At 49.3% G+C, this 21,032-nt stretch overlaps 2 protein-coding genes across 2 annotated transcripts in view; one reads left to right on the top strand and one right to left on the bottom strand.

The window, feature by feature from the left end:
• AP4E1 (adaptor related protein complex 4 subunit epsilon 1) overlaps positions 1 to 21,032 on the bottom strand; it is a 117,212-nt gene that overhangs the window by 79,317 nt on the left and 16,863 nt on the right. Inside the window, exons 9-11 of the mRNA XM_077318075.1 lie at positions 20,885 to 21,013; positions 4,693 to 5,054; positions 193 to 301 (exon numbers count right to left, since the gene is read on the bottom strand). Coding sequence (XP_077174190.1) covers positions 4,947 to 5,054; positions 20,885 to 21,013 — 237 coding nt within the window. The 3' untranslated portion in view covers positions 193 to 301; positions 4,693 to 4,946. The remainder of the gene's footprint in view (positions 1 to 192; positions 302 to 4,692; positions 5,055 to 20,884; positions 21,014 to 21,032) is intronic.
• Positions 1 to 21,032, top strand: part of TNFAIP8L3 (TNF alpha induced protein 8 like 3) — a 52,631-nt gene that overhangs the window by 28,512 nt on the left and 3,087 nt on the right. The gene's annotated exons all lie outside the window — the stretch shown is intronic.

The following is a 21,032-nucleotide window of genomic DNA, read 5'->3' as shown; positions in this document are numbered from 1 at the left end:
AGCAGGGGTTGCCAAACAGTGGCTCTCCAGATGTCCGTGAACTACAATTGCCAGCATGTTGGCAAAGGCTCCTGGGAATTATAGTCCATGGGCATCTTGGGAGTCACCATTTGGCCACCCCTGATACTAAGTGTCACATTGCAACGGTAGGATTTTCATGGTGAGAGACAAATGCAAGAGGTTTGCCATTACCTGCCTTTATGTAGCATCTCTGGACGTCCTTGCTGTTCTTCCATCGACGTAGAATTCGGGGCCAATCCCACGTAGCTCCTGCGATCCGAGACGATCAGGCTAGACTGGCCTATACAGGTCGGGGCACCAAAGAGAGAGCAGCATTGAAAAACAGCCACTGAATGCAGCCTGTGCTTCAGAGTGCGCAAAATGTCCACTGACTCCCTTTGTATGTGACCTTCCCCTTCATTTTGGACAAGGGGGCAGCTCACAAACAAATGAACCTTTTGTGGAAATAAATGGAGAAGTCTTTGTGGCGAGTGCGGGGTGGAGATCTCTAATCTGGAGAACCGGGTTTGATTCCATACTCCTCCTCTAGATTCAGCCAGCCAGGTGACCTTGGCTCTGTTACAGTCACAGTTCTCTCAGAGCTCTCTCAGTTCCACCTACCTCACAGGGTGGGGAGTGGAGGAGAATTTGTGGGGAGAGGAAGGGGAGGCCATTATAAACCGCTTAGAGACTCTTTCAGGTTGTGAAAAGCAGGGTATAAAAGCCAACTCTTCTTCTTCCTAGAGCTCATTCAAGCATCTGGGTTTGGGATAGGGGTGGGGCCGTCAATGGTCCGCAAGACAATTTATATATTTTGCAGAGTTCTAGATCTTCTATCAAAGCATCATACAATGAATAAGGGGGGAGGACCATTTACAAAAACCTGGCAACATAAAGAGACTCAAAGCTCACGAAATATGACGGGGAATCCCATAGCACCATCAGATTAAAAACCTGTAGAACATCCAGATTAAAAAGCAGAATAAAAGCTGTTATTAAAATAACTCACGAACGGCCATCAGTTAACCATCATGGAAATTACCAGGCGTATTTAAGCCCCTACAAGAATAGGAAGGTTTGGGGTTGTTTTTTAAGATGCCGGGATTGCTCTTTGGGTTTTTCTTAATGGCTGGATGCGCTGGATGCATGAGAGAAGGAGATTTGCATGCAGGGGTGACTAATCTGTGGCTCTCCAGATGTTCATGGACTACAATTACCATGAGCTCCTGCCGGGGTAGTCCGCGGACATCTGGAGAAACACAGTTTGGCTTCCCCCGCATTAGAGATGTATGTATCATATGTGGATGTCAAGTGAGATTCTACGAGTGCTGGGGAGTGGTGACATGCATTGTGACCATAGCTGACAAAAACTAAGGTTAATTACTACCAATTGGCTTGTGTGCGTTGAAAATTAACTTTCTGTCCCTCCCAGCAAAAACGAGGTCACAGCCAAGGTCATTCTGTGGATTTATGTAGGGCAGGACCCAAAGGCTGTGTTCAGACCACAGGATGAACTGTGGTTCGTAAACTGTGGTTTGCTTCTAAAGGCCGCTGGTGCAGCAAATCATAACAGGATTTCAAACTAGGACTTGCTGGCCACACCTTGTACTCATTGTGGTTTCTTGCGACCTTTGAATTCACAGCCCCTTTTTTTAAAGTAGCACAGCCATGTCCTGCCACCTGGCACCTCTCAAAGGTGGGAGATAAAGAAGGAGAAACGGACAAGGCAGGGTTTACACACCAACTGGTATGGGTTTATTGCCCGTGTCTCATGGGTCATCTAGTCCAACCCCCTGCACTATGCAGGACACTCGCAACCCTATCACTCACCCACTGTAACCTGCCAGCCCCTTGAGCCTTCACAGAATCAGCCTCTCTGTCAGATGGCTCTCCAGCCTGTAATAACAGGGAGTCATTACAGATGCCGGCATTTCCTTGACAGTGGCCTAATAATGGAGGACTAGATTTTGTGTGTTTAATTTGTGTCCTGGAAAGGGAAGGCTGGTGCTGAGATTCACCGTCGTCTGTGGCTAATCCACTGGGCCCTCCCGGGAGCTATTTAGGATTACGTTTCCTAAACGCCGATGGGTTTCCGAGTCTAGACGCCGGAAGATTCCTGCCTTTTCCAGGCTCCGCCACTTAAGCAGCTGGCTTTCGTCTCGGCTGCCTCCGCAAAACTGGTCGGTGGTCCAAGTTTTCATTTTTAGCGCGCAAATGTTCCGGCCAAGGTAGGCATCCTGCGGGGGGTTTAATGGGTCCTGCGACCTGCGTTTTCGGATAAGCGGACCGCAGGGTGACCGCTTCTCGGTTCTGCGAGCAAGCCCACATCATCCAGACGGATTTTTTGTCGCCATGAGGCTTTGCGCGCCGCCCTCAGGAGGACATTAACAAAACGACGTTGGGAGCACAAAGCAGCGGGGGTCACGATTTCCTAATTTCTGTCTCTGAGGGGTGCTCAGGCTCAGTAATGAAATGGTTGGGGGGGGGGTTACAGGAGGACAAAAGGAAATACAAATAAGATGTTGTGTAGGCCTGAAATCTTAAGGGGATGCTATGCTCAGAAGAGTAGCACTTTCTGCAGAAAACTGTCTCTTCACAACGTAGAGCAGGGATTCCCAGCCAGGGGTCCGTGGACCCTTGGGGTCTACAGGAGCTCCAGAGGGGGTCCCTGGCCTTTCTTCTCCATCCTTAATGGTCACAAGCTAGGGAACCAGCTGTTTCCCTTGCTCTCCTCCAGGGCATGAGTGAGTTCAACCACTGGATAACCTACTGTACGGTCCTTGTCCTTGAGGTTGTGTGACTTCCTACCACCGAGACATCCTCCTGGATCTCATGGGAGAACTTTCATGGTCCCTGCACCTGGGAGGGGGTGGAGCCTCCATGTCTTTTCCTGCTTTAAACCACCTTCTGTCTCCCTCCGCTCAGTCCGCTTCGAGCTTGCCTGTAAATGCAGGCAGTGAGGTCACTTCTGGGGGCGTGGCAGGGAGGCGTGGCCAGCTGACACCACATCCAGGGCTACATGAAGCTTGAGAAATTATTGCAGGGGCTCCCCTGTGGTTAAAAGGTTGAAAAAGTCTGGTGTAGTGGTTCAAAAACTGCTCTAGAGTGGGCTAAGCAGGTTGGGGAAATCCAAGTTCAAGCCCAGGTATGGAGGCATGGCTGGTCCTGGGATATGGCGGTCCGTTCAGCATTACAAAGATCACTCTCCTATACGTGGATGGGGTAGGGGCGTGATAGAGGCACTGGCCAGGTCCTGGCTGGGCTTGGCTCAGCCCCAGGAAGAAGCAGCCTCATCACTGCAACCCAAGGGGACATTATGATCAACCAGGGTGGAGGGACTTGAGAATCTTCAGCCTGGAGTGGAGGAGGTTGAAGGGGGACAGGATAACTCTCTTCAAGTTTTTGGAAGGCTGTCACTTAGAGGAGGGCAGGGAGTGGTTCCTGCCAGCAGGAGAGGGTAGGACTCACAATGGGTTAAAATTACAGGTGAAAAGGCACCATCTGGACATTATGGGGGAAATTTTATAGTAAGTGTAGATCAGCAGTGGAATTGGCTGACTAGGAAGGTGGTGAGTTCACCCTGGCAGCTTTCTATGTGGCTGGCCATACACTTGTCACAGGTGCTGTAGGCCATTTCTCCATTGAAACTGCGATTCTAAGAAGCTGGAAGTTTTCTTAGTTTGCTATTGGATGAACACACCAAGAGGAAATCCAAGGCTTATTTCACACACCCTGCTCTCCTCCAGAAACATCTGTTTGGTTAAGAATCCTTATCTCCCAAAATAGAACCTCTCCTGTCCCAAAATAATGCCAGACAGAATAGTTGTTGCTAATTCTGCATTGTTCCCATTGTGAGGGTGCACGTCTTTATTTTCGCTGTACCCACGAATAGAATCCCAGGATAGGCATTGTGTCTCCGCAAGCAGGCGACATCCGTGCTAAAAAAAAAGCATATTTGCTTGCAAGTAAGATATCTGAGCCCCCCCCCCCCCTCGCCAATCTTCAGCAACAATTTGTACTTTGCATCCTGCCATCTGGAGGCCAAAGATTTTGAGAGTTTTCAGTTGCTTGTGGAGATTGCATTAACAATTCTGAAAAGGGGAGGAGGTTCTTAAAAGGAAACCTGTGATCATTTCTAGTCTGTTCTACAATCCAAAATGATCCTGAACAGTTTTAGGAAGTTTTAATGTCACTCACTTGAAGGCCAAGCAGCACCTCAAGGGCTTAAGCTGGCAGGGGCTCCTGGGAATTGTAGTCCATGGACATCTGGAGGGCCACAGTTTGACTACCCCTGGCTTAAGGGAACGTATATGGCTTTCTAGTTAGAGATGTGAAAGGGAAACGTGGAGAATGTCTGACAACACTGGAAGAAGGTCCAAGGCACAAGTTTAGTAAAAATAAATAAATAAACAAATCTGGGTTTGTTTGTTTGTTTTTTCAGTTTGTGTGGAGGGTTTTATCCTCCTTGGCTTACCTCATTCAGGTGGCCGGCGATCTACTAGGCCTGGCTGAGGCCTGCTCTCCATTTTGTAGCTGACTCCTCCCCTTCTCATGGCAGCCATTTTGTAGCTATCTTCTCCTCTCCTCAAGACAGGCATTTTGTTCCCGACTATTCCCTACCCAAGGCAGCCATTTTGTAGCTGACTCCTCCCCTTCACATGGCAGCCATTTTATAGTTATAGTTATTCCTACCTTTCTCATGGCAGCCATTTTGGCTGGGGCTTATGTTCTCACTTCCTGGCTCAGTGTTGATTGGCTGAGACTTGTGTTCTCACGTCCTGTTTCAGTGTTGATTGGCTGAGGCTTGTGATCTCACTTTCTGTCTCAGTGTTGATTGGCTGCAGCTTGTGTTCTCACTTCCTGTGTCAATGTTGATTGGCTGAGGCTTCTGCTCTCACTTCCTATCTCAGTGTTGATTGACGAAGGGTTGTCACCTCACTTCCTGTCTAGATGCTTATTGATGGAAGAGCCATGTCTCTCAGCCTCCCCTCCCTCACAAGGTGTCTGTTGTGGAGAGAGGAAAGGGAAGGCGACTGTAAGCCGCTTTGAGCCTCCTTTGGGTAGAGAAAAGTGGCATATAAGAACCAACACTGCTGCTGCTTCTTTGCAGGAATACACATTTTTTAAAAGTTCCATGTATGTCCATGAGTGCCTTTGAATTGCCAAATAATCTGTTTCTAGACAAGTACATAATATATCAGGCTATGTAGATGCAAAGGAAAACGAACTGCTGTTCGTTTTCTACTTCTCTTTAATCATTTTTCTTTTTAAAGAAATCCTGTTTACACCATTGACCTAAGCAACTTCTTTCACCGTATATAAACTGTGCCAAGCATTTGAAATAAAATAAGCTGGGTCCTGAACAAAAATAGTGATACTAACTATTGCCAAGGCAAGCCAGTACTTGAGAGACTGTCTGAAAGCCAAATCCTAGTTTTGCAGACAAGCTATTGCTAAAATGCACCAGGCTTTTGTGCGATGTCAGAACCGTGCCTAACGTTGCATACCCCACTGTTTTGTGTTCTGGAGTTACGGCGTGGATAACTTTTTTTCTAGTATAGCCGAACCAAAACAAATGCCCGTCTGGCTTTTAAAACCCGTGGAAATCTGGCTATGCTACAGTGCACGAATCCAGCATCCTGTAGGCGGAGTAAAGCCACTAGCGGCATGCAGGTGGGAGGTGTTGAAGCCCAGGCAGTGATGAGGGTGGGGTAAAAAGAATCAGAGTGTTGAGCGTGTCCCCTCTTTTGTCTACGGAAGGCGGGTTGGCACGCGGTGTCAAGCGAGGACACGGCTTGTTCTCTCTCGTTGAGCGAACAGATGCAGATGGTTCCTTACTGGTACTTTAGCTGCCGAAGGGAGGCCAAAATGTCTCTATGACTGTCTGTGTTTCTGGGGGGGAGAGGCAGTTGCAATATAGCTAAGCTGGGGAGAAGCTGGTCTGGTTTTTAAAGCTAGTGTATAAAGAAGAGCCTGGGAGCTTCAAAAGGGTATTGTTCGCTTTGAGGAACGGCTGCTGCTTTCGACTAGTGTGGCGCATCTGGACCCACTCTGCGCCTAATGCACTTTCAGTGCACTTTAGAAGCAGATTTTTGTGTTCTGCACAGGAAAATCCAGCTACAAAAGCACATTGAAAGTGAATAATCCTCCATGTGTGGAATGAGCCCTGGGCCCATTCCGCACACATTGGATAATTCAATTTCAATGTCCTTTTGTAGCTGGATTTTCCTGTGCGGAAAAGGAAAATCTACTATTAAAGTGCATTGAAAATGCATTATCTAGTGTGTGTGGAATGGGCCCTGGTTGACTTACCCATGTCCAGCTTTGATATATTTGTAATTACACAGCCATTATAAAAGGCACTCTAAGCCCCAAAGAAAACACGACCCTTTTGTTGTAATGTCGCCCTGCTGAGTACAATAGGGATTGTGCAAAAGATGGGATCTTGCTGTAAAATGCTACAGCGTTTCTTGGATTCGAGTACGTTTCTGGCTAGTGTGTTAACTGAGGCCCTATTTATCAATGCCAAGAGGAGTGAGGTGTGTTTTCTTTTAAAACCAACCCAGTTTTATTTGAGGTATGAGCTTTTGTGCACATGCAATGGATAGGTTTTTGTGCACACGCTGGATGCCCACAAAATGCTTATACCCTGAATAAAATTTTGTTGGGCTTGTAAAGTGCCACTGGATTCAAACATCATTCTGCTGCTTCATGCACACAAAAGCTTATATACCTTGAATAAAACTTGGTTTGCAAGGTGCCTCTGGACTCAAAACATTGTTCTTTGGCAATGCTATGGTTTTGTCAGAGACCGAGATGCAAGCATTGAACACTAGGTGTCGCTATATCTTCACAGGCACCGTTAAGCGGGGATGAGTCGATTTTCCTAGTCACATTATTTTGTTTTGGGCAATGTTTACCCCGCACTGCATTTTATTCAGTTTAGCTTTAAGAAGGAGAACGTCTAAAATTCAAGCTTTCAAATTCTTCCATCCATCTGCACCCACCTCTAATCAACCTCTGAGACCTCCCTCTTTCTGTTCACACTATCCTCTAAAGAATCATGATATAGGTGGAACTGCATGGTACACGAGGAACACATGTCAACACATGTAAGAGGCACTGGGATTACACCCACTTCGTAGAATAGAATCAGAGAATCATAGAGATAGAAGGCACCTCCAGGATCATCTAGTCTTACCCCCTGCAGAATGCAGGGAACTGACAACTACCTGCCCACCCACAGTGACCCCCATTCCATGCCCAGATGATCCCCCCCCCCCCCCCGGAATCCCTGGCCAGTCCGGCCTGGAAGAAATCTGCCGACCCCAAAGTGGCAACCGGCATTTCCCTGGGCATGCAAGAAAGGGCCCCGAGAGCCAAGCACGACACAGTCCCTTCTGCCCACCCACTCCCAATCTGCCTAAGTTCACAATGCAACCTGTTTTTTTTTTTCACAAGTTGTGCCAAAGTCACGAAGGGGATAATCCCACTCACCCCTCCCACCTCTTACGCTCTTTGACTGTACGCTCCTCTCAAGTCAGGGCAGTTGTAGCAACCCAGATAGAAGCTGCAGTGTCTGGGAAACTACGGGCACTGGAAGTCCTTTTCTTCAGTCCCAGGAACTGTGCAAGGGTGCTACGATGCCCCCCATGCGCATTTTGGCTGCGGACGAGAAGGACCAAGCGACACCCAAATTCAAGAGCACTTTCTTCGCTCTCCTGCCACTCATCTCAGCGGGAGTGACCCGCCTTCTCAAGGCTCCGTTGCGCTACCCACGTAAGAGTTAAATCATCCAGCAGGGAATTTTATTCTTCCACCCGCACGACTGAAGCACACTGGACCCCACCTTTTGTGTGTTACTGGAATGACACAGCAGTGCACCCCTGCTTCCCGCTTGCCTTGGAAGCCCCTTGTTGGGGTGGCCATGACTTAGTTCTAACCCAGGGGTAGTCAAACTGCGGCCCTCCAGATGTCCACGGACTACAATTCCCACGAGCCCCTGCCAGCATTTGCTGGCAGGGGCTCCTGGGAATTGTAGTCCGTGGACATCTGGAGGGCCGCAGTTTGACTACCCCTGTCCTAACCTAACGGCCCGTGACATTTGTAGAATCCCTGCCATTCAAGCAACAAGCTGGGCCTCAGACTGTCCTCTAAAACAAAATGTATTCACTAAGGGGCTCAGAACATTTTAGATTTATCTCTCCTCCCTGACCAGTTTTGCAATTCAATCGCGTTTGCGATTTCTTCATGGTTCAAAAACAACCGGCGCCAAGATTAATAAGGTTTAGAGCGTATGCCGTACGTGGGTTCCTTAGCACAGCTGTAGAGTTTTGCTTTGAGAATTCAAAGAGAGGGGCTAATTTTGAGCTTCACTGTTTGCTTGCTTATCTGTCATCTAAAACGGTCCGATATCTATTTGAATAGCATTTAAAAAACAAAAATTGTTTTAAATGCACAATTATTGCTTCCTTCTCGGGACATTTTTAATAATCTAGGCAATTATGCAAATTATTTTCAAGGGGGAAATAAAGCAAACAGTGGTTTGATAAATGGCGGGTTTTCAACTGCATGTTAATTGCTTCATTAGAAGTGGGTGGGATTTCTCCCCGCTAAAAAACAAAAACAAAAATCTCCCGCCCCATCTTGTCGAAAAGAGATCTTTTACATTTTGTAAAATAACGAATAGACAAAATATTTATGTAAAATGTCCTCAGCAGACCATAGAGTGGTGATGGGCTTGCAGCCCACCATGGTTCTCTCCAGCCCCCTTAGGACCATCTGTTATGAGCTTCTACCTGAAATGTTGAAGAATTACTGTGCAACTTATGCATAAACTCCCTTTTCTGACGTTTTGTGACAGCCTCCTGTGGCAGCCATTTTGTGGTTGGCTCCACCTCCTGTGGCAGCCATTTTGTGGTTGGCTCCACCTCCTGTGGCAGCCATTTTGTGGTTCCACCTACCTACCGCCCTCTGTCAGAATTCCAAAGTTGCCTGCAGGCCCAAACGTTGGGGGCTCCTGCTCTAAGAGTACTCATTCTTCCTTCCATGCTTGCCCTCTCCCTATCTTCAGCATTACAGTGGCAATCCAAATTGTATTTAATGGGAGACAGAGCTTTGCTGTAGACTCTTGACGTTTTGAAAGATAAGTTAGGAGCACAACAATGCAACTACTATACCTTTGTATGGCAATTGGGTCAAGCAGTCAAGACACATAGGGGTCATGGGCGATGGTTCTGAGCCACCCTCATGTTACATTCCTTGCTGCATCCCAAAACCATGGATTTCACTGACCCTTAGAGATGCCAAGTTCTCCCTGGCCACTAGAAGGGGGTAGGGTTGGGGGTAGGGTTTCTAGACCCAGGTTAGAAAACTTCTGGAGATTTGGGGATACAGCGTGGGGAGGACACCTGGAGGCTGGCATCCCTATTCTCCCTTGTGCCATGAAAGTTACACATTCCCCAATGAGACCATGGGAAACATTTCACCTGTTAAATTTCTAACCATCGAGCTTCAAAGCACCATATCCCTGGCCCCAAACACCCCTGGGTGAGATTTGGCTTGCCCTCGCTTTAATTTGTTGCTGGCTTTTGTGCTAACAGAAATTTAGGGAGCCTTTGCTTAATTATAGAAGGGGAAAGAACTGCCTAGCAACCAGCAAAGAGTACACTATTATTGCCTAGTTATGAGCAGAAACACAAGGAGACAGTAGGTTGGTACCTAGCAACTACCTGTATTATTTATCCCCCCACACACACACCCAACAATCATCCCTTCTTCTCCAACTATTACACTTGCAGAACTCACTCTCTTTGAATTTGAAAAAAGTGTGCATGCACATGACGACTTATACCATGGATAAACCTCGGTTGGTCTTAAAGGTACCACTGGACTCAAACTATGTCTTGCTGCTTCAGACCAACACAGCAACCTATCTGAATCTAAATGCAAAGGTTAGGGGCCAAGGGATTACTCACTGGGCGACGGGACCCTCCAGAATCTCCAGCAAATCCAGAGTACCTGTAAACTGGAGCAGGTCCGCCAGGCCCTGTGGCTGAGGCCAGGAGAATAACATCTGGGAATCCCTGCCAAAAATCCCTTCGAAGCTCTGAGAAACCCATATAGGGATAATTTTTAAGTGGTGCTTTTTATTATTGTAGGGGTGTAAGAATGTTTAATTATGTTGGCTGCCCTGAGCACACCTGGAAAGGGTGGCATAGAAAGAACACGTTTATCCCTAAAAAATGGCTGCCTTGAGGAGGGGAGGGGCCAGCTACAAAATGGCTTTCTTGACGAGGGGAGGAGCCAGCTACAAAATGGCTGCCTTGAGGAGGGGAGGAGCTAGCTACAAAATGGCTGCTAAATTGAGGGGAGGAGCCAGCAACAAAATGGCTGCCTTGAGGAGGGGAGAAGCCAGCTACAAAATGGCTGCCTTGAGGAGGGGAGGAGCCAGCTACAAAATGGCTGCCAAATTGAGGGGAGGAGCCAGCTACAAAATGGCTGCCTTTAGGAGGGGAGGAGCCAGCTACAAAATGGCTGCCTTGAGGAGGGGAGGAGCCAGCTACAAAATGGCTGCCTTGAGGAGGGGAGGAGCCAGCTACAAAATGGCTGCCTTGAGGAGGGGAGGAGCCAGTTACAAAATGGCTGCCTTGAGGAGGGGAGGAGCCAGCTACAAAATGGCTGCCATTGGTAGGGGAGGGGAGGGGAGGAGCCCGGTACAAAATGGCTGCCAAATTGAGGGGAGGAGCCAGCTACAAAATGGCTGCCTTTAGGAGGGGAGGAGCCAGCTACAAAATGGCTGCCTTGAGGAGGGGAGGAGCCAGCTACAAAATGGCTGCCTTGAGGAGGGGAGGAGCCACCTACAAAATGGCTCCCAAATTGAGGGGAGCAGCCAGCTACAAAATGGCTGCCAAAATGAGGGGAGGAGCCAGCTACAAAATGGCTGCCTAGGATAGGAGGGGCCAGCTACAAAATGGTTGCCTTGAGGAGCGGAGGAGCCAGCTACAAAATGGCTGCCTTGAGTAGGTGAGGAGCCGGCTACAAAATGGCTGCCATGGGTAGGTAAGATGTCAGCTACAAAATGGCTGCCATTGGTAGGGGAGGAGCCAAAATAACAAACAAATGCAAAGTCAGGAAGTGAGATCAGCCAATCAACACTGAGACAGAAAGTGAGATCACAAGGCTCAGCCTATCAACACTGAATCAGGAACTGAAATCAGCCAATCAACACTGAAGGGATGAGCCTTGAGGAGGGGAGGGGACAGCTACAAAATGGCTGCCAGGGGTAATGAATAGTCAGCTTCAAAATGGCTGCCTTGAGGAGAGGAGGGGCCAGCTACAAAATGGCTGCTTTGAGGAGGGGAGGAGGCAGCTACAAAATGGCTGCCTTGAGGAGGGGAGAGGCCAGCTACAAAATGGCTGCCTTCAGGAGGGGAGGAGCCAGCTACAAAATGGCTGCCTTGAGGAGGGGAGAGGCCAGCTACAAAATGGCTGCCTTGAGAAGGTGAGGAGCCAGCCACAAAATGGCTGCCTTGAGAAGGTGAGGAGCCAGCTACAAAATGGCTGCCTTTAGGAGGGGAGGAGCCAGCTACAAAATGGCTGCCTTGAGAAGGTGAGGAGCCAGTTACAAAATGGCTGCCTTGAGGAGGGGAGGAGCCAGCTACAAAATGGCTGCCTTCAGGAGGGGAGGGGCCAGCTACAAGATGGCTGACTTGAGGGGAGGAGCCAGCTACAAAATGGCTGCCTTGAGGAGGTTAGGAGCCAGCTACAAAATGGCTGCCTTGTGGAGGGGAGGAGCCAGCTACAAAATGGCTGCCTTGAGAAGGTGAGGAGCCAGCTACAAAATGGCTGCCAAAATGAGGGGAGGAGCCAGCTGCAAAATGGCTGCCTTTAGGAGGGGAGGAGCCAGCTACAAAATGGCTGCCTTGAGGAGGGGAGGAGCCAGTTACAAAATGGCTGCCATGGGTAGGTAAGATGTCAGCTACAAAATGGCTGCCATTGGTAGGGGTGGAGCCAAAATAACAAACAAACACAAAGTCATGAAGTGAGATCAGCCAATCAACACTGAGACAGAAATGAGATCACAAGGCTCAGCCAATCAACACTGAATCAGGAACTGAGATCAGCCAATCAACACTGAAGGGAGGAGCTAGCTACAAAATGGCTGCCTTGAGGAGGGGAGAGGCCAGTTACAAAATGGCTGTCTTCAGGAGGGGAGGAGCCAGCTACAAAATGGCTGCCTTGAGGAGGGGGGGAGCCAGCTAAAAAATGGCTGCCTTGAGGAGGGGAGGAGCCAGCTACAAAATGGCTGCCTTGAGGAGGGGAGGAGCCAGCTACAAAATGGCTGCCTTGAGAAGGTGAGGAGCCAGCTACAAAATGGCTGCCAAAATGAGGGGAGGAGCCAGCTACAAAATGGCTGCCTTTAGGAGGGGAGGAGCCAGCTACAAAATGGCTGCTTTGAGGAGGGGAGGAGCCAGTTACAAAATGGCTGCCTTTAGGAGGGGAGGAGCCAACTACAAAATGGCTGCCTTCAGGAGGGGAGGGGCCAGCTACAAAATGGCTGACTTGGGGAGGGGAGGAGCCAGCTACAAAATGGCTGCCTTGAGGAGGTTAGGAGCCAGCTACAAAATGGCTGCCTTGAGGAGGGGAGGAGCCAGTTACAAAATGGCTGCCATGCGTAGGTAAGATGTCAGCTACAAAATGGCTGCCATTGGTAGGGGAGGAGCCAAAATAACAAACAAACACAAAGTCATGAAGTGAGATCAGCCAATCAACACTGAGACAGAAATGAGATCACAAGGCTCAGCCAATCAACACTGAATCAGGAACTGAGATCAGCCAATCAACACTGAAGTGAGGAGCTAGCTACAAAATGGCTGCCTTGAGGAGCGGAGAGGCCAGCTACAAAATGTCTGTCTTCAGGAGGGGAGGAGCCAGCTACAAAATGGCTGCCTTGAGAAGGTGAGGAGCCAGCTACAAAATGGCTGCCAAAATGAGGGGAAGAGCCAGCTACAAAATGGCTGCCTTGAGGAGGGGATGAGCCAGCTACAAAATGGCTGCCTTGAGGAGGGGAGGAGCCAGTTACAAAATGGCTGCTATGGGTAGGTAAGATGTCAGCTACAAAATGGCTGCCATTGGTAGGGGAGGAGCCAAAATAACAAACAAACACAAAGTCATGAAGTGAGATCAGCCAATCAACACTGAGACAGAAATGAGATCAGCTAATCAACACTGAAGGGAGGAGCTAGCTACAAAATTGCTGCCTTGAGGAGGGGAGAGGCCAGCTAGAAAATGGCTGCTTTGAGGAGGGGAGGAGCCAGTTACAAAATGGCTGCCTTGAGGAGGGGAGGAGCCAGGTACAAAATGGCTGCCAAATTGAGGGGAGGAGCCAGCTACAAAATGGCTGCCTTTAAGAGGGGAGGAGCCAGCTACAAAATGGCTGCTTTGAGGAGGGGAGAGGCCAGTTACAAAATGGCTGTCTTCAGGAGGGGAGGAGCCAGCTACAAAATGGCTGCCTTGAGGAGGGGAGGAGCCAGCTACAAAATGGCTGCCTTGAGGATAGGAGGGGCCAGCTACAAAATGGTTGCCTTGAGGAGGGGAGGAGCCAGCTACAAAATGGCTGTCTTGAGGAGGGGAGGAGCCAGCTACAAAATGGCTGCCTTTAGGAGGGGAGGAGCCAGCTACAAAATGGCTGCTTTGAGGAGGGGAGGAGCCAGTTACAAAATGGCTGCCAAATTGAGGGGAGGAGCCAGCTACAAAATGGCTGCCTTGAGAAGGTGAAGAGCCAGCTACAAAATGGCTACCTTTAGGAGGGGAGGAGTCAGCTACAAAATGGCTGCCTTGAGGAGGGGAGGAGCCAGTTACAAAATGGCTGCCTTGAGGAGGGGAGGAGCCAGCTACAAAATGGCTGCCTTGAGGAGGGGAGGGGCCAGCTACAAAATGGCTGCCTTGAGGAGGGGAGGAGCCAGCTACAAAATGGCTGCCTTGAGGAGGGGAGGGGCCAGCTACAAAATGGCTGCCTTGAGGAGGGGAGAAACCAGCTACAAAATGGCTGTCTTCAGGAGGGGAGGAGCCAGCTACAAAAAGGCTGCTTTGAGGAGGGGAGGAGCCAGCTACAAAATGGCTACCTTGAGAAGGTGAGGAGCCAGCTACAAAATGGCTGCCAAAATGAGGGGAGGAGCCAGCTACAAAATGGCTGCCTTTAGGAGGGGAGGAGCCAGCTACAAAATGGCTGCCTTGAGGAGGGGAGGAGCCAGTTACAAAATGGCTGCCATGGGTAGGTATGGTGTCAGCTACAAAATGGCTGCCATTGGTAGGGGAGGAGCCAAAATAACAAAAAAACACAAAGTCAGGAAGTGAGATCAGCCAATCAACACTGAGACAGAAAGTGAGATCACAAGGCACAGCCAATCAACACTGAATCAGGAACTGAGATCAGCCAATCAACACTGAAGGGAGGTGCCAGCTACAAAATGGCTGCTTTGAGGAGGGGAGGAGCCAGCTACAAAATGGCTGCCTTGAGAAGGTGAGGAGCCAGCTACAAAATGGCTGCCAAAATGAGGGGAGGAGCCAGCTACAAAATGGCTGCCTTGAGAAGGTGAGGAGCCATCTACAAAATGGCTGCCTTTAGGAGTGGAGGAGCCAGCTACAAAATGGCTGCCTTGAGGAGGGGAGGAGCCAGTTACAAAATGGCTGCCATGGGTAGGTAAGATGTCAGCTACAAAATAGCTGCCATTGGTAGGGGAGGAGCCAAAATAACAAACAAACACAAAGTCATGAAGTGAGATCAGCCAATCAACACTGAGACAGAAATGAGATCACAAGGATCAGCCAATCAACACTGAATCAGGAACTGAGATCAGCTAATCAACACTGAAGGGAGGAGCTAGCTACAAAATGGCTGCCTTGAGAAGGTGAGGAGCCAGCTACAAAATGGCTGCCAAATTGAGGGGAGGAGCCAGCTACAAAATGGCTGCCATGAGGAGGGGAGGAGCCAGTTACAAAATGGCTGCCTTGAGGAGGGGAGGAGCCAGCTACAAAATGGCTGCCTTGAGGAGGGGAGGGGCCAGCTACAAAATGGCTGCCTTGAGGAGGGGAGGAGCCAGCTACAAAATGGCTGCCTTGAGGAGGGGAGGAGCCAGTTACAAAATGGCTGCCATTGGTAGGTAAGATGTCAGCTACAAAATGGCTGCCATTGGTAGGGGAGGAGCCAAAATAACAAACAAACACAAAGTCATGAAGTGAGATCAGCCAATCAACACTGAGACAGAAATGAGATCACAAGGATCAGCTAATCAACACTGAATCAGGAACTGAGATCAGCTAATCAACACTGAAGGGAGGAGCTAGCTACAAAATGGCTGCCTTGAGAAGTTGAGGAGCCAGCTACAAAATGGCTGCCAAATTGAGGGGAGGAGCCAGCTACAAAATGGCTGCCTTTAGGAGGGGAGGGGCCAGCTACCAAATGGCTGCCTTGAGGAGGGGAGGAGCCAGTTACAAAATGGCTGCCTTGAGGAGGGGAGAGGCCAGCTACAAAATGGCTGTCTTCAGGTGGGGAGGAGCCAGCTACAAAATGGCTGCCTTGAGGAGGGGAGAGGCCAGCTACAAAATGGCTGCCTTGAGAAGGTGAGGAGCCAGCTACAAAATGGCTGCAAATTGAGGGGAGGAGCCAGCTACAAAATGGCTGCCTTGAGAAGGCTAGGAGCCAGCTACAAAATGGCTGCCTTTAGGAGGGGAGGAGTCAGCTACCAAATGGCTGCCTTGAGGAGGGGAGGAGCCAGTTACAAAATGGCTGCCTTGAGGAGGGGAGGAGCCAGCTACACAATGGCTGCCTTGAGGAGGGGAGGGGCCAGCTACAAAATGGCTGCCTTGAGGAGGGGAGGAGCCAGCTACACAATGGCTGCCTTGAGGAGGGGAGGAGCCAGTTACAAAATGGCTGCCTTGAGGAGTGGAGGAGCCAGCTACAAAATGGCTGCCATTGGTAGGGGAGGAGCCAAAATAACAAACAAACACAAAGTCAGGAAGTGAGATCAGCCAATCAACACTGAGACAGAAAGTGAGATCACAAGGCTCAGCCAATCAACACTGAATCAGGACCTGAGATCAGCCAATCAACACTGAAGGGAGGTGCCAGCTACAAAATGGCTGCTTTGAGGAGGGGAGGAGCCAGCTACAAAATGGCTGCCTTGAGAAGGTGAGGAGCCAGCTACAAAATGGCTGCCAAAATGAGGGGAGGAGCCAGCTACAAAATGGCTGCCTTGAGGAGGGGAGGAGCCAGTTACAAAATGGCTGCCATGGGTAGGTAAGGTGTCAGCTACAAAATGGCTGCCATTGGTAGGGGAGGAGCCAAAATAACAAACAAACACAAAGTCAGGAAGTGAGATCAGCCAATCAACACTGAGACAGAAAGTGAGATCACAAGGCTCAGCCAATCAACACTGAATCAGGAACTGAGATCAGGCAATCAACACTGAAGGGAGGAGCTAGCTACAAAATGGCTGCTTCGAGGAGGGGAGGGGACAGCTACAAAATGGCTGCCAGGGGTAAGGAATAGTCAGCTACAAAATGGCTGCCTTGAGAAGGTGAGGAGCCATCTACAAAATGGCTGCCTTGAGGAGAGGAGGGGCCAGCTACAAAATGGCTGCTTTGAGGAGGGGAGGAGCCAGCTACAAAATGGCTGCCAGGGGTAGGGGAGGAGCCAAAATAACAAACAAACACAAAGTCAGGAAGTGAGATCAGCCAATCAACACTGGGACAGAAAGTGAGATCACAAGGCTCAGCCAATCAACACTGAATAGGGAAGTGAGATCAGCCAATCATGACTGAGGGGAGGAGCCAGCTACAAAATGGCTGTCTTGAGGAGGGGAGGAGCCAGCTACAAAGAGGCTGCCAAATTGAGGGGAGGAGCCAGCTACAAAATGGCTGCCTTGAGGAGGGGAGAGGGCAGCTACAAAATGGCTGCCTTTAGGAGGGGAGGAGCCAGCTACAAAATGGCTGCCTTGAGGAGGGGAGGAGCCAGTTACAAAATGGCTGCCTTGAGGAGGGGAGGAGCCAGCTACAAAATGGCTGCCTTGAGGAGGGGAGGAGCCAGCTACAAAATGGCTGCCTTGAGGAGGGGAGGAGCCACCTACAAAATGGCTGCCTTGAGGAGGGGAGGAGCCAGCTACAAAATGGCTGCCTTGAGGAGGGGAGGAGCCAGCTACAAAATGGCTGCCTTGAGAAGGTGAGGAGCCAGCTACAAAATGGCTGCCTTTTGGAGGGGAGGAGCCAGCTACAAAATGGCTGCCTTGAGGAGGGGAGGAGCCAGTTACAAAATGGCTGCCATGGGTAGGTAAGGTGTCAGCTACAAAATGGCTGCCATTGGTAGGGGAGGAGCCAAAATAACAAACAAACACAAAGTCAGGAAGTGAGATCAGCCAATCAACACTGAGACAGAAAGTGAGATCACAAGGCTCAGCCAATCAACACTGAATCAGGAACTGAGATCAGCCAATCAACACTGAAGGGAGGAGCTAGCTACAAAATGGCTGCTTCGAGGAGGGGAGGGGACAGCTACAAAATGGCTGCCAGGGGTAAGGAATAGTCAGCTACAAAATGGCTGCCTTGAGAAGGTGAGGAGCCATCTACAAAATGGCTGCCTTGAGGAGAGGAGGGGCCAGCTACAAAATGGCTGCTTTGAGGAGGGGAGGAGCCAGCTACAAAATGGCTGCCAGGGGTAGGGGAGGAGCCAAAATAACAAACAAACACAAAGTCAGGAAGTGAGATCAGCCAATCAACACTGGGACAGAAAGTGAGATCACAAGGCTCAGCCAATCAACACTGAATAGGGAAGTGAGATCAGCCAATCATGACTGAGGGGAGGAGCCAGCTACAAAATGGCTGTCTTGAGGAGGGGAGGAGCCAGCTACAAAGAGGCTGCCAAATTGAGGGGAGGAGCCAGCTACAAAATGGCTGCCTTGAGGAGGGGAGAGGGCAGCTACAAAATGGCTGCCTTTAGGAGGGGAGGAGCCAGCTACAAAATGGCTGCCTTGAGGAGGGGAGGAGCCAGTTACAAAATGGCTGCCTTGAGGAGGGGAAGAGCCAGCTACAAAATGGCTGCCTTGAGGAGGGGAGGAGCCAGCTACAAAATGGCTGCCTTTTGGAGGGGAGGAGCCAGCTACAAAATGGCTGCCTTGAGGAGGGGAGGAGCCAGTTACAAAATGGCTGCCATGGGTAGGTAAGGTGTCAGCTACAAAATGGCTGCCATTGGTAGGGGAGGAGCCAAAATAACAAACAAACACAAAGTCATGAAGTGAGATCATCCAATCAACACTGAGACAGAAAGTGAGATCACAAGGCTCAGCCAATCAACACTGAATCAGGAACTGAGATCAGCCAATCAACACTGAAGGGAGGAGCTAGCTACAAAATGGCTGCTTCGAGGAGGGGAGGGGACAGCTACAAAATGGCTGCCAGGGGTAAGGAATAGTCAGCTACAAAATGGCTGCCTTGAGAAGGTGAGGAGCCATCTACAAAATGGCTGCCTTGAGGAGAGGAGGGGCCAGCTACAAAATGGCTGCTTTGAGGAAGGGAGGAGTCAGCTACAAAATGGCTGCCAGGGGTAGGGGAGGAGCCAAAATAACAAACAAACACAAAGTCAGGAAGTGAGATCAGCCAATTAACACTGGGACAGAAAGTGAGATCACAAGGCTCAGCCAATCAACACTGAATAGGGAAGTGAGATCAGCCAATCATGACTGAGGGGAGGAGCCAGCTACAAAATGGCTGTCTTGAGGAGGGGAGGAGCCAGCTACAAAGAGGCTGCCAAATTGAGGGGAGGAGCCAGCTACAAAATGGCTGCCTTGAGGAGGGGAGAGGGCAGCTAGAAAATGGCTGCCTCGAGGAGGGGAGGAGGCACCTAGAAAATGGCTGCCTTGAGGAGGGGAGGAGCCAGCTACAAAATGGCTGCCAGGGATAGGGAAAAGTCAGCTACAAAATGGCTGCCTTGAGGAGGAGAGAGGCCAGCTACAAAATGGATGTCTTGAGGAGGGGAGGAGCCAGCTACAAAATGGCTGCCATGAGGAGGGGAGAGGTCAGTTAGAAAATGGCTGTCTTGAGGAGGGGAGGAGCCAGCTACAAATGGCTGCCAAATTGAGGGGAGGAGCCAGCTACAAAATGGCTGCCTTGAGGAGGGGGAGCCTTTCTCCTTGCGCGCCTAAATATCATCCCTTCACGCCTATCAAGAGGCCACTTCCTTCAAACCCCTCGAAATGAGAGAAGCTGTCTGCACGGGTGCAACGTAGCAGATTCCCTTAGCCACTTATTATTCAACTGCCCCAAATTTCAGATGTTCCATCTTTATGGGAGGGGAGGTTTATGGGAAAACTGAAGTATCTGGGCATCGATGAGCAACATCTGCTGAAAATGTTGCTGAGTGTAAAGGAGCCTTTTCAGATAGTGGACCTTGCAAAAATTCAGTCAATTATCTCGAGAACTAATCTATCTCTGCTGCAGATTGGCTGCAAGACATAAGGCCTTATTACTGTTGTCCATATGTCTATGCCCAGAATTTGTGTCTGGTTTAAATGTTATGACTATCAAATCATATGCAAATAAAGGTATCTGAATCTGACCAGCATAGTTACCCCCTCCCCGAATTTATATTGTCGCCAAGTTTTCCGGCAGCCAAGTCGGGTTCTTCATCATCACTTTTCACCTCCTACAGAAACTTCAGGATAAAATTAATTCCTCCTTAAGGGCTTTGTGCTGCTCTCTGACGGAGGCAGGGGGAGAGGCTCAGGCTGGAAGAGCCGGAACGTTTTCCCCCTCACCCCTGTTGAGGGTCACTGGCATAGCAGAACTCCCCCTACGCAAACATACATTGCATATCTGTCCGTACATCAACTTAAGAGACTAGGCTTGCTCGTCTTCTGTTTCAACAGTAGCTACTCCGCGAAATGTCAGCGCTGTCTGTTATGCGCCTGTGAAAGGTTTGCCGCTGAATGCGTCTTTCCACACCAGCTGAGTTTGATAAAAACTTAATTTCGCTAGATTCCGCGAATGGCCTTTTAAGCTGGCAATCGGCTATTCTAAGTGCCTGAATGGCAGGTCACTCCTGCTGAGATGAGTGGCAGGAGAATGGAGAAAGTACTTTTGAATTTGGCCAGAGGGCCTCTTTTTTTTCTTTTTTTATGAGCGCTCTACTGAATTTGGTGCAAACTTAAATGGACTCCGGGGAATGGTAGAAGACAGGAAGGCCTGGAGGATCATTGTCCATGGGGTCGCGATGGGTTGGACAGGACTTTGCACCTAACAACAACAAAAACTGAATTTGGAAATGACTTAAACAAGGCGTCTTGGTTTCATAGTAGGTGAACACTGTAAGCATTCAAGTCATATCCTTCCAGAGTTTGGTGGTCTCCAGCACTCGTGGAAAAAGAAAACCATGGGTATATAGATTATGTCAGGGGTCCCCAAGGTGGTGCCCTTGGGCACCATGGTACCACTGCCACCCTTCTTGGCACTGGCCGAGTGTTTTTCAGAAATGGGTGGGACCGCAAGGGGCTATGGACCAGTGAGGCTTCTGGAGGGCTGTGTAGATTTTGAAACATGAAAGGTGCCAGAACACAGACTGGTTATTAAAAATTTTCAAACATAAGTTCTTCAGTGACAAAATCAAACAAATATTCTACAAAGCCATTTGTCCAATTTCTTTCCGGTCTGGTATAGAAACAATCTTAACACTGTGGGCATAAGCAGCTATTAGGCTGTGACTACATCTACTTGTCCCCTGAATTACTACTATTTTTTAAAAATAAGATTCTATTCTAATACTTCATCTTAAGGGATACGCTTTTGAACCATGGTGTCAAAACTGTTTTTAATGCGTTTGAAAACGCTTACTAACCTTTTTGCATTCCCGGCTTGTTTCGTCCTTTGAATAAAAGATTCCTTCTACTTGTTTCATTTCTGCAGCTCTATTGTCAGAATTCCAAAGGCGACCGCAGGCTTGAAAAGGTTGGGGACCCCAGTCTATCTATAACATATAATAGGAT

This window comes from Paroedura picta, chromosome 18, assembly GCF_049243985.1.
Source record: "Paroedura picta isolate Pp20150507F chromosome 18, Ppicta_v3.0, whole genome shotgun sequence".
Classification (NCBI taxonomy): Eukaryota; Metazoa; Chordata; class Lepidosauria; order Squamata; family Gekkonidae; genus Paroedura; species Paroedura picta.
Note: the sequence above shows the minus strand (reverse complement) of the source record. Positions and strands in the feature narration are given on the sequence as shown.